The 13,608-nt window shown below is 49.5% G+C and overlaps 1 protein-coding gene across 1 annotated transcript in view; it reads right to left on the reverse strand.

Annotated features, from left to right (window-relative positions):
* Window positions 1–13,608, reverse strand: part of GSDMB (gasdermin B) — a 16,249-nt gene continuing 2,641 nt past the window's right edge. Inside the window, exons 2-11 of the mRNA XM_027774758.1 lie at window positions 13,357–13,605; window positions 8,927–9,098; window positions 7,046–7,214; window positions 6,159–6,243; window positions 5,779–5,814; window positions 4,901–4,936; window positions 3,532–3,686; window positions 3,279–3,417; window positions 2,863–2,933; window positions 1–307 (exon numbers count right to left, since the gene is read on the reverse strand). Coding sequence (XP_027630559.1) covers window positions 170–307; window positions 2,863–2,933; window positions 3,279–3,417; window positions 3,532–3,686; window positions 4,901–4,936; window positions 5,779–5,814; window positions 6,159–6,243; window positions 7,046–7,214; window positions 8,927–9,098; window positions 13,357–13,591 — 1,236 coding nt within the window. The 5' untranslated portion in view covers window positions 13,592–13,605 and the 3' untranslated portion in view covers window positions 1–169. The remainder of the gene's footprint in view (window positions 308–2,862; window positions 2,934–3,278; window positions 3,418–3,531; window positions 3,687–4,900; window positions 4,937–5,778; window positions 5,815–6,158; window positions 6,244–7,045; window positions 7,215–8,926; window positions 9,099–13,356; window positions 13,606–13,608) is intronic.

The raw sequence follows: 13,608 nt of genomic DNA on the forward strand, positions 1-13,608 counted from the left end.
TCAGGACTCAAGCCACAGTTGGTCACGTGGGAGTCCAGCAAGGTAAGTGCTATGCTATCTGCTGGCCCCCTGCCGCTTGTTTATATAAAGCCCTGCTGGTGGTGAGAATGGGCTGCAGAGGGGAGAACCCAGAGGCTTTCAAGGAGAATGGGTTAAAGGACTTTTGTCATTAGGAAGAAACCGAAGTGGGCTCCCCCTTGAGCTGCAGCAGGATGGAGGCAACAACATAGAGGGCACGGAAGGACTGTTGCTCAATGTTACAGTCCTTGTCAGGGATATTGCCCCAGTTATCCATGATGGACTTCACCTGAAAGGGAACACATGCGACTGTAAGAGCTGGGAACAATGAAACGTACCAGAAATGGCCAATGCTTGGTCACACGCCTTAATCCTGAGCCCCCGGGCAGATGCACTAACCCATCATGGCACCCTCCTAGGGAGCCCGGAGACCCTCCTCTCTGTGTTGAGAACGAGGTACTATGGATCCATCAGTGTTCATACTCAAGGTAGTCCCAGCTACCACCCTGCACTAGCCGTTCTCCATTCCTCTGTTGCCCATAGGTAAACAATGGAGCCTGGCAGCTGTGTGTTTAGACACAGTTAACAAGGAGATTGTCACCAACCAGCTGCATGGATGTGAGCTGGCAGAAAACCACAGAGTAGAATGTACTGTTCCCTGGGACTTCTGGGTCTCTTGAAAACATAGGTATTCACTTCCATCATGACTCTGGCCCTCAGCCCAGGCTGGCTCACCTCATCCTTCAGCCGGGGCAGGGCTCCCATCTCCAAGGCTTCAACCACAAGCTGCCAGTCCTCAGAGATCTCTGAGGGCCAAAAAGAAGGTAGTTGGCAGAAAGGAGAGGCACATGGTAGGACAGGGCTTTTGTGGCTGATTGGGCCCAGAACATGCATCAAATGGCGGTTCCAGAGGGCCCCAGGGAGCACAAGGTGGGAATAATTCCAGACGAGCTTCTGCTGGGCTCCCGCATCCCCCTTAGGAGGTCGTAAATTATACCAAGGGGTAGAGGAGGCGGCCTCTCTGGTTGGGCTGGGGAAGGAGTCTCGTCCCTGCAATGTGGAAGGCAATGGGCACCCCTCCTCCTGAGATCTAATTCCCCACAGGCCTCTCTGCCCGGCATTTCCTCCACCTCAGCAGCCCCTTTCCTCACCTATCAAGGCATCCAGGAGGCCCAGAATGGCTTCTGCACGTTCTTTTACAAAATTCCCAGCAGCATTAAAAAGGCTGCATATGAGAGGCCCTGCTGGGCCCTCGTCCTGCAGCTCGCCACAGTCCAGGACTTCAGTCACCTGGGGCCAGGAGATGGGGAGATGAGCACCAGTCCCACCACAGCAGATTGCCCTCGGGGTGCCAGCTGCCCTCCCCACTGGGTCCTCTCTGCCCTGACTCTTGGGGTGCCTTACTCTTTGCTTTAGATCCTGCAGCTGTCCATCCTTGCCAAGGCATGTGGTGACAGTACTTAGCACGTCCTTCCGCTCCTGCTCAGTCAGATCCTGGAGACCTCTCAGCATGTCCGGCACCTTTAGGTCTCTGGAATCCTCCAAACCCAGGCATTTTCCTGTAAGGACTACAATGAAGAACCTGGCCCACCCAGCCCAGGCCGCTTCATTTCTAAGGCCTCAGGGGACCCATCATTTGTCCATCTTTCTTTTGGAGTTTCTATCAGTCTTGACCTGATAAAATAAAGCATCCTTCTTCCCAGACACCCCCCATCATTGTCTGCCACTGGCCCCACTTTCTTCTGCCCAGGCTTATTCCCCAGTCTAGTCCCAATCCCAATTCTCTGCTTCCCAAAAATAAAAAACATGGTTATTGACACTTGAAACTCATGCCGGGCATGTGTGTGCCCAAAATCCGAAGCGGGGAATGGAAAAGGGACTGTGGTGTGGCCATCCCCCCTGGGGGTGATTTCTTTCTTTCTGTCTCTCTGTATCTCTGGCGAGTACATGCACCCTATAGCAAAAATCTCTCTAAAAAAAAAGAATAAAAGAAAAAGGTTATTTAGTCCTAGCTATTCAGAGTACAGTCTTCAGGTCACATAGGAACAGTGAGGATTTAGAGGAAGTTAAAGCAGTGGTTCTCTTTTTCTTTTCTTTTTTTTTTAAGTTTACTAGGCGACGCCTGCGCTCACAGTGGTTTGCGGAGAAGCATGCCTCAATGAGAGATAGTCAAGCCACAATCCCTTCTCCATTTCTCCTACCTTTTGGGATTTAGGGCATGCATGCATGCACACATTCCCAGTATGTTTATCAAGCTGCCAGGTCTAGGACTTGAACCATGTTGTCGGCCATGTGGGATCCAGCTGCGCCAACCAGCATGCCACTGGCTGGCTGAAAGCAGTGGTTCTCCACCCTGACTGTGCATGAGAATCCCCTAGACAGTTATTACAAATCCTTGAGCCACACCTAAAACCTATTAAGGCAGACTGTCTGAAGAGAGGACTCAGACATCACCAGTTTTAAAGTTCCCTTAAGTGATTTCAAAGTCCAACCAGTAAGAACCTTTGTGTTCAGAGGAGACAGATGCAACTCCAGGATGAAGTTGAAACCTGTGGGGCACTGCCCTACCCTACCACCATACCCACTCAGCAGGCAGCAGTCTTGAGCCATATGGGCTGGGAGGCCTGGAGGGTGCAACTACCCACCTTTTTTTTTTTTTTTTTTTTTGGGCAGCTGTGTGTTTAGACACAGTTAACAAGGAGATTGTCACCAACCAGCTGCATGGATGTGAGCTGGCAGAAAACCACAGAGTAGAATGTACTGTTCCCTGGGACTTCTGGGTCTCTTGAAAACATAGGTATTCACTTCCATCATGACTCTGGCCCTCAGCCCAGGCTGGCTCACCTCATCCTTCAGCCGGGGCAGGGCTCCCATCTCCAAGGCTTCAACCACAAGCTGCCAGTCCTCAGAGATCTCTGAGGGCCAAAAAGAAGGTAGTTGGCAGAAAGGAGAGGCACATGGTAGGACAGGGCTTTTGTGGCTGATTGGGCCCAGAACATGCATCAAATGGCGGTTCCAGAGGGCCCCAGGGAGCACAAGGTGGGAATAATTCCAGACGAGCTTCTGCTGGGCTCCCGCATCCCCCTTAGGAGGTCGTAAATTATACCAAGGGGTAGAGGAGGCGGCCTCTCTGGTTGGGCTGGGGAAGGAGTCTCGTCCCTGCAATGTGGAAGGCAATGGGCACCCCTCCTCCTGAGATCTAATTCCCCACAGGCCTCTCTGCCCGGCATTTCCTCCACCTCAGCAGCCCCTTTCCTCACCTATCAAGGCATCCAGGAGGCCCAGAATGGCTTCTGCACGTTCTTTTACAAAATTCCCAGCAGCATTAAAAAGGCTGCATATGAGAGGCCCTGCTGGGCCCTCGTCCTGCAGCTCGCCACAGTCCAGGACTTCAGTCACCTGGGGCCAGGAGATGGGGAGATGAGCACCAGTCCCACCACAGCAGATTGCCCTCGGGGTGCCAGCTGCCCTCCCCACTGGGTCCTCTCTGCCCTGACTCTTGGGGTGCCTTACTCTTTGCTTTAGATCCTGCAGCTGTCCATCCTTGCCAAGGCATGTGGTGACAGTACTTAGCACGTCCTTCCGCTCCTGCTCAGTCAGATCCTGGAGACCTCTCAGCATGTCCGGCACCTTTAGGTCTCTGGAATCCTCCAAACCCAGGCATTTTCCTGTAAGGACTACAATGAAGAACCTGGCCCACCCAGCCCAGGCCGCTTCATTTCTAAGGCCTCAGGGGACCCATCATTTGTCCATCTTTCTTTTGGAGTTTCTATCAGTCTTGACCTGATAAAATAAAGCATCCTTCTTCCCAGACACCCCCCATCATTGTCTGCCACTGGCCCCACTTTCTTCTGCGAAGCGGGGAATGGAAAAGGGACTGTGGTGTGGCCATCCCCCCTGGGGGTGATTTCTTTCTTTCTGTCTCTCTGTATCTCTGGCGAGTACATGCACCCTATAGCAAAAATCTCTCTAAAAAAAAAGAATAAAAGAAAAAGGTTATTTAGTCCTAGCTATTCAGAGTACAGTCTTCAGGTCACATAGGAACAGTGAGGATTTAGAGGAAGTTAAAGCAGTGGTTCTCTTTTTCTTTTCTTTTTTTTTTAAGTTTACTAGGCGACGCCTGCGCTCACAGTGGTTTGCGGAGAAGCATGCCTCAATGAGAGATAGTCAAGCCACAATCCCTTCTCCATTTCTCCTACCTTTTGGGATTTAGGGCATGCATGCATGCACACATTCCCAGTATGTTTATCAAGCTGCCAGGTCTAGGACTTGAACCATGTTGTCGGCCATGTGGGATCCAGCTGCGCCAACCAGCATGCCACTGGCTGGCTGAAAGCAGTGGTTCTCCACCCTGACTGTGCATGAGAATCCCCTAGACAGTTATTACAAATCCTTGAGCCACACCTAAAACCTATTAAGGCAGACTGTCTGAAGAGAGGACTCAGACATCACCAGTTTTAAAGTTCCCTTAAGTGATTTCAAAGTCCAACCAGTAAGAACCTTTGTGTTCAGAGGAGACAGATGCAACTCCAGGATGAAGTTGAAACCTGTGGGGCACTGCCCTACCCTACCACCATACCCACTCAGCAGGCAGCAGTCTTGAGCCATATGGGCTGGGAGGCCTGGAGGGTGCAACTACCCACCTTTTTTTTTTTTTTTTTTTTTTTTTTTTTGGTGTTTTTTTTTTTTTTTTTTTTTGAGAGGTTTTTGCTATAGAGCACATGCGCTCGCCAGAAAGAGAGCAACAGAAAGCGAGAAATCACCCCCCGGGGGGATGGCCACACCACAATCCCATCTCTTCCATTTTCCTGTCGGGATCTTGGGCACGCATGCACAGGGGCCTGGACACCCTCTCTTGAATACACTTAGCTACCATACTTACCCAGAGAGGACAAAACACCATCGTTGAGCCACACCTCTGCAAAGAGATGAAGAAGAGTTTCAGAGGGTTTCAGATCTCCACCCAGTAAATTTGGATCAGACCTCTCTATCCCTTTTCAAGGCCCCTTAGGCAAGACAACCCTGCTGGGATCCAGGGAAAACCCCAGAAATTCCAGAGAAAGCAACATTCAGAATCACAGGTACCTGCTAGTCTGATCTCTTTATTTTAGCATTGGGAAGCTGTGACTTGGGAGGCTATTGGACTAGTGAGTGACAAAGTAAACTAGACCCCACTCCCCTCGGGGTCTATCCAGCATTCTTCTCAGTCAGTGCTTTCATGAGAACTGCCCGGGAAATTCCAATATCTTCCTGGGCCAACATGCCTTCAGTGGAGGCTGTGCACCTGGGACCCAGCACACCACCCAGTGCAAAGCAAGGCAGAGCAGTCCTGGAAGGAGCCTGGAAGCCCTGGGCCAACATCCAGCCCAGACTGCCTCTCCAACAGGCACGCTTTTCTCCCCGCCACCACAGTTCCCACTGGGTGCACTCTATCACATTTCAGTCCTAACAACTATTGTTGCATAATTCGAGCCATTTGTCATCCTCTTTTCAAAAATAATGGGCTTACTTAGTCTTTTTTTTTTTTTTAATAATTACTTATTTAACATTTACTTTTCTTTTTTTCCCCTTTGACCAGAGAGGGACAGAGTAAGAGAGAGACAGAGAGAGGGCAAGTGAGAAAGCAAAGCTGCCAGGTCCAGGATTTGAACCACATTTAGTCATGTGGGAGTCCAGCATCCCCAACCACCAGGCCACCTGCTGGCCCCTTATCCTTACTTATTCTGAAATGATGAACAGGAGGCCCAGCAGTTCACTCACCTGGAAAGGATTTTGTTTCGTCCCCGAGATTAATACCTAAGCCAGCACGAAGAGAGAGAGAGAACAACCAGTTATCAGATGGACCAGGTATCTCTGTGGAAGTTCCCTCTTTCTATGCCTTCCCAATTTCCACACCCTGACCATGGCGGCAACGACAAAGCTATTGACTGGATTCTGAGCGGGAGTTGCCACCTCTAGGAAAAAAACAGTGAGGCAAATCCTGTGTCAGAGCACGGAGCTTCAGTCCTTCCTAGGCCTGAGCCCTCCCTTATCCCTGGAGTCCTCACCCCACCTCCACACTCACCTGCCCGACCCCAGGCTGACCCAGAACCTGACTGAATCAGCCCCCACCCCTGCTGCTCCCACCAGGCCGTGCTTACTCATGCTGTCCTTGGTGGGGAAGACAAGCTGCTTTATTCGGTAGCAGAGGACCCTGTTGCTGGGGATGGTCAATTTCCTTCGGTGCTAGGAGAAAGGAGCTCACGTTGATGGATTCCTAGGCGCTTTCCGTAGTTATTTTACCCGACTGCCCAACCAACCTGTGAGGTCGACATTTCTGCCCCACTTTATAGATGACAGGACCAAGGCTCTGAGGGTGAGTAGTAAGCCAGTCTCACAGCTAAGAACAGTGCAGAGCTAAAATCTGAACCCATGTCTGACACCCAAATTCATGTTGTTTCTACCGTTCGTTCAACAGACGTTCACTAAGGACCACTTTGTTCCAGGCACAGTGGGTCCTACCCTCCTGCCTCCTAAAACGAGAGGTAGACAACCAACAAGGAAAACTGTCTGTGTGGGTCTAGCGTACGGCGTAGTGCTTACTTTGCTGGACCTGACTCTACATGGCCGGCTGTGGGTTGAGTCCCTGACCCAGTGACTTGAAACACGCCAGGCATGTGTGTGTGTGTGCTCAAGATTCCGGGAGGAGAATGGAGGAGAAAGGATTGTGGCGTGGCCATCCCTCCGGGGAGTGATTTCTCAGTTTCTCTCTTACTGTCTCTGTCTCTGTCTCTCTCTCTAGTGAGCACAGGCACCTTATGGCAAAAACCTATAAAAAGAAAAATCCCAGCAGTTTAATTATGAACCATAGGAAGTGCTATGAAGGAAATGCAAAGAAGGCACCTTTAGGGGGCAGTGGGACACCACCCACCCTCTCTTGGGGCAGGGAGGTCTGCTCTGGCTCCCCTGGACCTAGGGGGGGCCAAGGCTGGCCAGGTTGGGGGACTAAGGCTGGCTTTTCCCAGGCTCTGCCTCCCAGGTTCCTAACCTTGTGTTCAAGGCCGAAAACAATCTGGTAGAGCTTGTCCCAAAGTTTATACTGCCGAATACTTGTCAGAGTTTCCTCCTTTTCTGTCTCCAGAGTTTCTGTCACTATGTACAAGTTTTTTTCCTTTGGAAATGATTGGAATGAAGCCGGTAGGTCCTTCTTCAGCTTCCTGGAGGGAGCAGAAGGGGTTCGAGTTCAGGGTCACAGGGCCTCAGCTCCCAGTGACAGCTCTGCCTCTCCGTCAGCGAGGTCCAAACCAAGGAACATAGCACCCCATTTGCTTCACTTCACTCACTGTGGGTGGGGTGTGGGGGCCAAGTGAGAAGAAGCTCCCTAGCCCACATAGAGGGCTCCACGTGAAGAAACTGAGGCTTAGCCACAGGTCGTGGAGAGTCCAAGCTCACACCACTAGTCGGTATAGAACTGGGGTTCAAACCCTGATCAGGATAAGTCCGGAGCACGTGCCTTTCCCAGGACATTGAGACAGGCAGCTACCAACCCCAAGACACCCCTTCTCTGAGCAGGGGCCCCTGCTCCTCATAGCGACCCCGGGAGCCTGCTGCATCACCTGCCCTTGGGCTTCTAAGGCATCTCTGATTCCAGAAAGGAGTTTATTTTGTGACTTAAAGCAGTCTGATGGAGCTTCTGCTATTTGCAGCCAGAAGCCTATGAAGGAAGAAATGCCTCCGTGCCTCCGATGGCCTTCCCCCACCTGTCCAGTGCCGCCCACATACCCCCTCACCCTAGAAACAACCGACTCTCGAGAAAACCTCAGCTCCCTTAGAGAAATTCTGAAAGTCCTCCAGTAACACTGTGGTGGGGAGGGGTCGTTCAAGGGACCAGTAAAATGTCACAGCAAGCCTCTCAGTTTCTAATTTAAAAATAAGATTTTAAAAATTTTTGAAAAAATGAAAAACAGGACGAGCCGGGAGTGCAGTAGTGACACAACACTCTGTGATGCTGGATCCACATGAGAAGGTCCTGGGTCCGTGTCCAAGGCCTCCGTCTACACGCTGGGCACCATGTGTGCCCATGATTTGGTGGGTCATGGCATGAAGACTGTTGGAGGTGCCAGTCTCTGTCTCTCCCCTTTTTTCTGTCTCTCTATCTCTCATGGAAGTAATAAATCAGTAAACTTTAAAATTAGAAAGAAAAGGCACTCACTCCATTCAGGGAGAGCTAGCCCAGAGAACTGGGGGACATCCTCCCCGAGCTACTCCACTGACCCCACCTGGGGAGGAAAACACCGCCAACAAATTCTAGTTGATGGGAAAGGCTGGCGATGACCCCTTAAGCTGTCAGAAACTCCTCCTGCTATCTGAACCTCTGTGGCATTTGATTGATGCCACCCTGGTGGGGTCGGGTGGTGGCACCGTGCAGCAAATGTTGTACAGGGGTGCTTTGATTTCTTTGTGCTTCACTTCAGCTCCGTCACCAACAACCCACTGTGTGCTAGAAATCAATACAGAGGGGTTAGTAAAGTCAACCCCTTGATGTGAGTTGACCCTAGGCTAGTGGGAAAGAGAGACTTGGAAACCACTGGCTTGTCCGCACAGAGCAGTGGTCTGGGCAGCTCAGTACAGGAGAGAGAGGAGTGGGGTGCCCTGTAGTCAGGTCTGTGTGAGCCAGGGTTACAACCCTGGACGGTAGTATGTGAGTGAACCCAGGCATCAGAAGGCTTCCTGGAGCTGTTCCTGGAAGAAGGGGAAGGCTTCCTGAAGGTAGAGAAGAGGAGGGCTGGCTTAAAGAAAGGTGTGGGCTGGAGGAGTGCCGGGAGTAGGGAGTGAGAGCAGTCAGGGTGCCCCCACCCTCAAATGCCCTTGGCTCCCAAGATGGGCTTCTCTGCCCTCCCTCCCTACAGCTACCCAACTCCAGCCTCACTTGTTCTGAAGGGTATTCAGATATTGTGTAGATAGTCGTTTTGACAGGAGCTTGAGTTTCAGCTCATGGGACCCCTGGAAACTGCCTGTGATTGTTACTTCTCCAGAAACTTTCATTGTGGCCTCTCCCTTTGTGTCCACAGAGTCCTCAATACCGAACTCAGTCTTTTCACCTGAAAAGATAAGGGTAAAGGTCACGCAGGCACTCTCTTCAGAACACCTCCCTAAGCAGCTCTCCTGAGCTCCCCTCCCCATCCCCTTCCTCTGAGAGTCCCCCAGCTGGGACTCTCTGGAAAATGCTGTTCTCATGGTAAAAACATCACCCTGGAGTCACACAGTCCCTGGCTTGAGTCCATGCTGCCTGCTCCCTGGGTAAGGACCCTGGGTAACTCACTTAACCTCTCTGAATCTGCTTCTTCATCTCTTCTATAGGAGTGTATTCATAGTACTCACTTCCTGTGCTTGGGATTTTAAATAAAATAATCCAGTTAGGAGGCCAGCAGATGGCGTGGTGGTTAAGGGTGCTGGACTCCCACATGGCTGACTGCAATTCAAGTTCCCAACCCGGCAGCTTGCTTTCTCCCTTTCTCTCTCTCTCTCTCTCGCTCTCACTTTCACTCTGTCCCTCTCTGGTCAAATTAAAATAAATAAATAAATAGATAGATAGATAAAGTTAAAATTTTAAAAAAATCCAATTAGTCACTTAACAAAGTGCTTGGCACACATTCTAAGTGTTCAATCAATGTGAGCAAGTCCTACTTAACTATTTGAGAGACTTAAGTGTGACAAGGATGAGGAAAACTAAAGAAGTAGCAGTCCCTGCCAACTGGAAAATAAAAATTTAGCATGGGCCAGCAGGTGGTGTGGTGATTAAGGTGCTGGATTTCCACATGGCTGACTGTGGTTTGAGTCCTGGACCTGGTGGCTTGAAAATCACACTGGGTGTGTATGTCCAATAGAGGAGAAGGGATTGTGGCATGGCCATCCCCCCAGGGAGTGATTTCTCACTTCTCTCTCTGTCTCTCTCTGGCGAGTACAAGCACCCTATGGCAAAAAAATAAAAAAGGGGGGCCAGCAGATGCTGTAGTGGTTACATCGCTGGACTCCCACATGGCGACCATGGTTCGAGTCCCAGACTGTTGACTTGAAAATCATGCTGGGTGTGTGGGTGTGTGTGTGTGTGTGTGTGTGTGTGTGTGTGCCGAAGATCTTGGGAGGAGAGTGGAAGAAAAGAGGTTGCAACATGGCCATTTCCCCCTGGGGGGGAGGGGTGATGTCTCAGTTTTTCTCTCTCTGTCTCCCACTATGTCTCTTCAGTGAGCACACATGTCCTAAGGCAAAAAACCTCTGTGGGGGGTGAGGGGGTGACTAAAAAAAAAATTTTAGCAAAGTTCCATCTCTGGTGGCAAAGTTCCATCTCTGGTGTTTAGGTGATGGTCCAAGGTCACCCTGGACAGTCGCCCAGCTGCATGGACTCTGCCCTGACTGACCAGGAGCTCGATTTGGAGCCCGTAGCTGCCTGTGTCAGTGGAGAACTTGTGGACAAGCTGAAGAAGCCTGAGGGCCCTTCTCTAGATTTCCAGAGAAAAATCCCTTTGGAACTAGTGGAGAGATGAGAGTGGAAATAGTGCCTAGAACCAGTCCTGGACGTGTGACACTAACATCTCAGGCCCATTTATTTCTTGAACAGTATAAAAGCTTGCATTCTCTTTTATCAAAATGAAAAGAAACATAAAAACTTAGGGAGTTGGCTCCATAGCCAGGTGGTTAAGGGAGCCAGATCCCATACAGTTGACCATACAGTTCGAATCTTGGCCCCAGTGGCTTAAAAAACACACCAGACACAAGTATGAGAGTGCGCATAATTCTGACAGGATGGAGAAATGAAGGAAAGGGGATTATGACATGACCAGGTCCCACTATGGGAGCTTTCTCCTTGTCTTGTCTCTGCACACACACTTGGGCAAATAAAAAAAAGAGAAAGGGGACAGCAGGTGGCATGGAGATTGACGTGCTGGACTCCCACATGGCTACCGTGGTTCAAGCCCCAGACCTGGTGGCTTGCTTTCTCACTTTCCCTCTCTCTCTGTCTCTCTCTGGTGTCTGTGCCCTGTAGCAAGTTTAATAATAATAATAATAATAAATTAAATCATTATTTTTTTCTAAAAATCACAAGGGGCATGTGCGTGTCCTGCCCCAAATCCCAAGAGCAGAATGGAGACAAGATTCCAATGTGGCCCTCCCCTCAAGAGGTGATTTCTTTCTCTCTCTCTCTCCCTAAGGTGAGCACACACAGCTTATAGGAAACTCAAAATAAATAAATACAAATAAATAAAAGAAATGTGCTATATTGGGGAAGTCTAAGCTATAAGACTCCTCATTGTTTTTCATATTGTAACATAAGGCAAACTCCTCACTACGTTTCACTGTGAGACACTGAAACAGGTCTTCACATGAGTTCAATAATATTGATCCCGGGGCTTCTGAAACCCTAGGAACGCTAGGAATTGCTAGGTCAGAGGCAGAGATGGACTCTTGCTCTATGAATCCTCTCAAACCCATAGAGATTCCTGTCTATCGACAACTTCCCTTTGGGTCATAATATCCAGCGAGCATAACAGAATAGTTTAACAACAACCACCATAATGAAGAGCTTTTATCGAGTGCTCTGTGCTGTGATAAATGATTTATGTAACTGATTTTCTCTGGATTCTAAGAACAGTATTCTAGAGCCGACAAGGAAATTGCAACTTAGAGAGAGAAAGCCAACTGGTCCAGAGTTGACACAGCTGGAAAGTAGCAGAGCCAGGCTTGAAACCAACTCCTCTAGCTGTAAAGCCTGTATCCTTTCTTGCGTGTGTGTGTGTGTGTGTGTGTGTGTGTGTGTGTGTGTTAAGAGAGATTTTTGCCATAGAGCATGTGTGCTTGCCAGAGAGACAGGGAGAGACAGAAAGCAAGAAATCACCCCTCCCCCAGGGGTGGGGGATGACCATGCTGCAATCCCTTCTCCATTCTCCTCTCAAGATTTTGGGTACACACACACACAAGTGCCCAGCCAGGACTTGAACTGTGGTCAACCACGTGGGAGTCCAGTGATGTAACCATTACACCATCTGCTGGTCCCAATCCTTTCTTAACCATATACAAACTGCCTGCATTTATTTATCCATTTCTATGATAAATATATAACACATGAGAAGAGCTCAGTTCATTTTTGTTTTTTAATTTGCCAGAAGAATACCAGCAAATGGCATAATGGTCACATTGCTAGACTCCCACATAGTTGACTGCAGTCTGAGTTGCAGGCCCAGGGGCTTAAAACTCATGGCAGGCGCTTGTGCATGTGTGCCCAAAATCCCTAGAGGAGATTGGAGGAGAAGGGATTACGGCATGGCCATCCCTCCTGAGGGGTGATTTCTCGCTTTCTCTCTGGTCAGTACACATGCCCATAGCAAAAATCTCTCTAACAACATTTTTTTTTTGCCAGAGGGTGTGTGAGCTCACTGGAGAGGGACAGAGAGACAAAGGGAAAGCAAGAAAGCACTTCCCAACAGGCATGGTCATGCCACAGTCCTCCTCCTCCATCTCTCCCTCCTTTCAGGATTCTGGGCACACATACAGACTCGCCCACTATGTTTTCAAGCCATTGTGTCTCGGTCTCTAACTACAGAGTTGGCCATATATAATCTACCAGGTCATGGGCTGGCCCAGAGCTCAGTTAACTTAAAAGAAAATTATAAAGAAAAAAATGGAAAAGGGGACCAGCCAGGTGGCACAGAGGTTAAGACAGCTGGATCCCACATGGCCAACTGCACAGTATGAGTCCCAGACCCAGCGACTTGAAAATCCCACTGGGCATGTGTGCATACATGCCCAAAATCCTAAGAAGAGAATGGATAAGGGGGGATTGCAGCATGGCCATCTTCCCCAGAAGTGATGTCTCACTTTCCCTCCCTCCCTCTCTCTCCCTCTCTCTCTCTCTCTCTCTCTCTCTCTCTCTCTCTCTGTCTCTGGCGCGCACATGTGCCTTATAGCAAACTAAAAAAAAGGAAAGCAAAGACTATTCAGGAACAGTTCCCAAAATAAATAAAACTTCACTTCTCCCCCTCTCCTTCCCATACAGTTCTTCCATTAATTTTTTTCTTTTTAACATTGTATTAATTCATTCATTTCTTTTCATTTGACCAGAGAGAGAGAGGGAGAAAGTGAGAAAGCAAGCCACCAGGTCTGGGACTCAAACTGTGGCCAGCCATGTGGGAGTGTCCAGCGCCTTAACCACCATGCCACCTGCTGGTCCCCTCTCCATTAATTTCTTAAATTGAGGTGTAGGAACATGTACACACAGACTGACTGGTTGACTTGGCTGATAGCAGTAGGCAGTGGAGAATGGGAAGGAGCAGATGCGAGTAAGCCCTCTGGGCTCTTACTGACCTCGGAACACAGAATCTCGCTCATCAGACAGTCCTTTACTCTCCTCTTCCTCCAGGATGTCCTGCAGGGTGATGTCTGTACTGCAATATTGACGCCCCCAGATACTCTTCTCCTCTCTCACCAGATACAAGCAGTAGAACCTGTCAGCATCAACAAGACTTTGGACAGCAATCATGTCCTTTGCGTTCATCTCTTGTAGAACAACTTTTGTGATTTCCTTAAATATGCTGGGCATTGTGCTGGTACCAACTA

This window comes from Tupaia chinensis, unplaced genomic scaffold, assembly GCF_000334495.1.
Source record: "Tupaia chinensis unplaced genomic scaffold, TupChi_1.0 Scaffold000477_1, whole genome shotgun sequence".
Classification (NCBI taxonomy): Eukaryota; Metazoa; Chordata; class Mammalia; order Scandentia; family Tupaiidae; genus Tupaia; species Tupaia belangeri.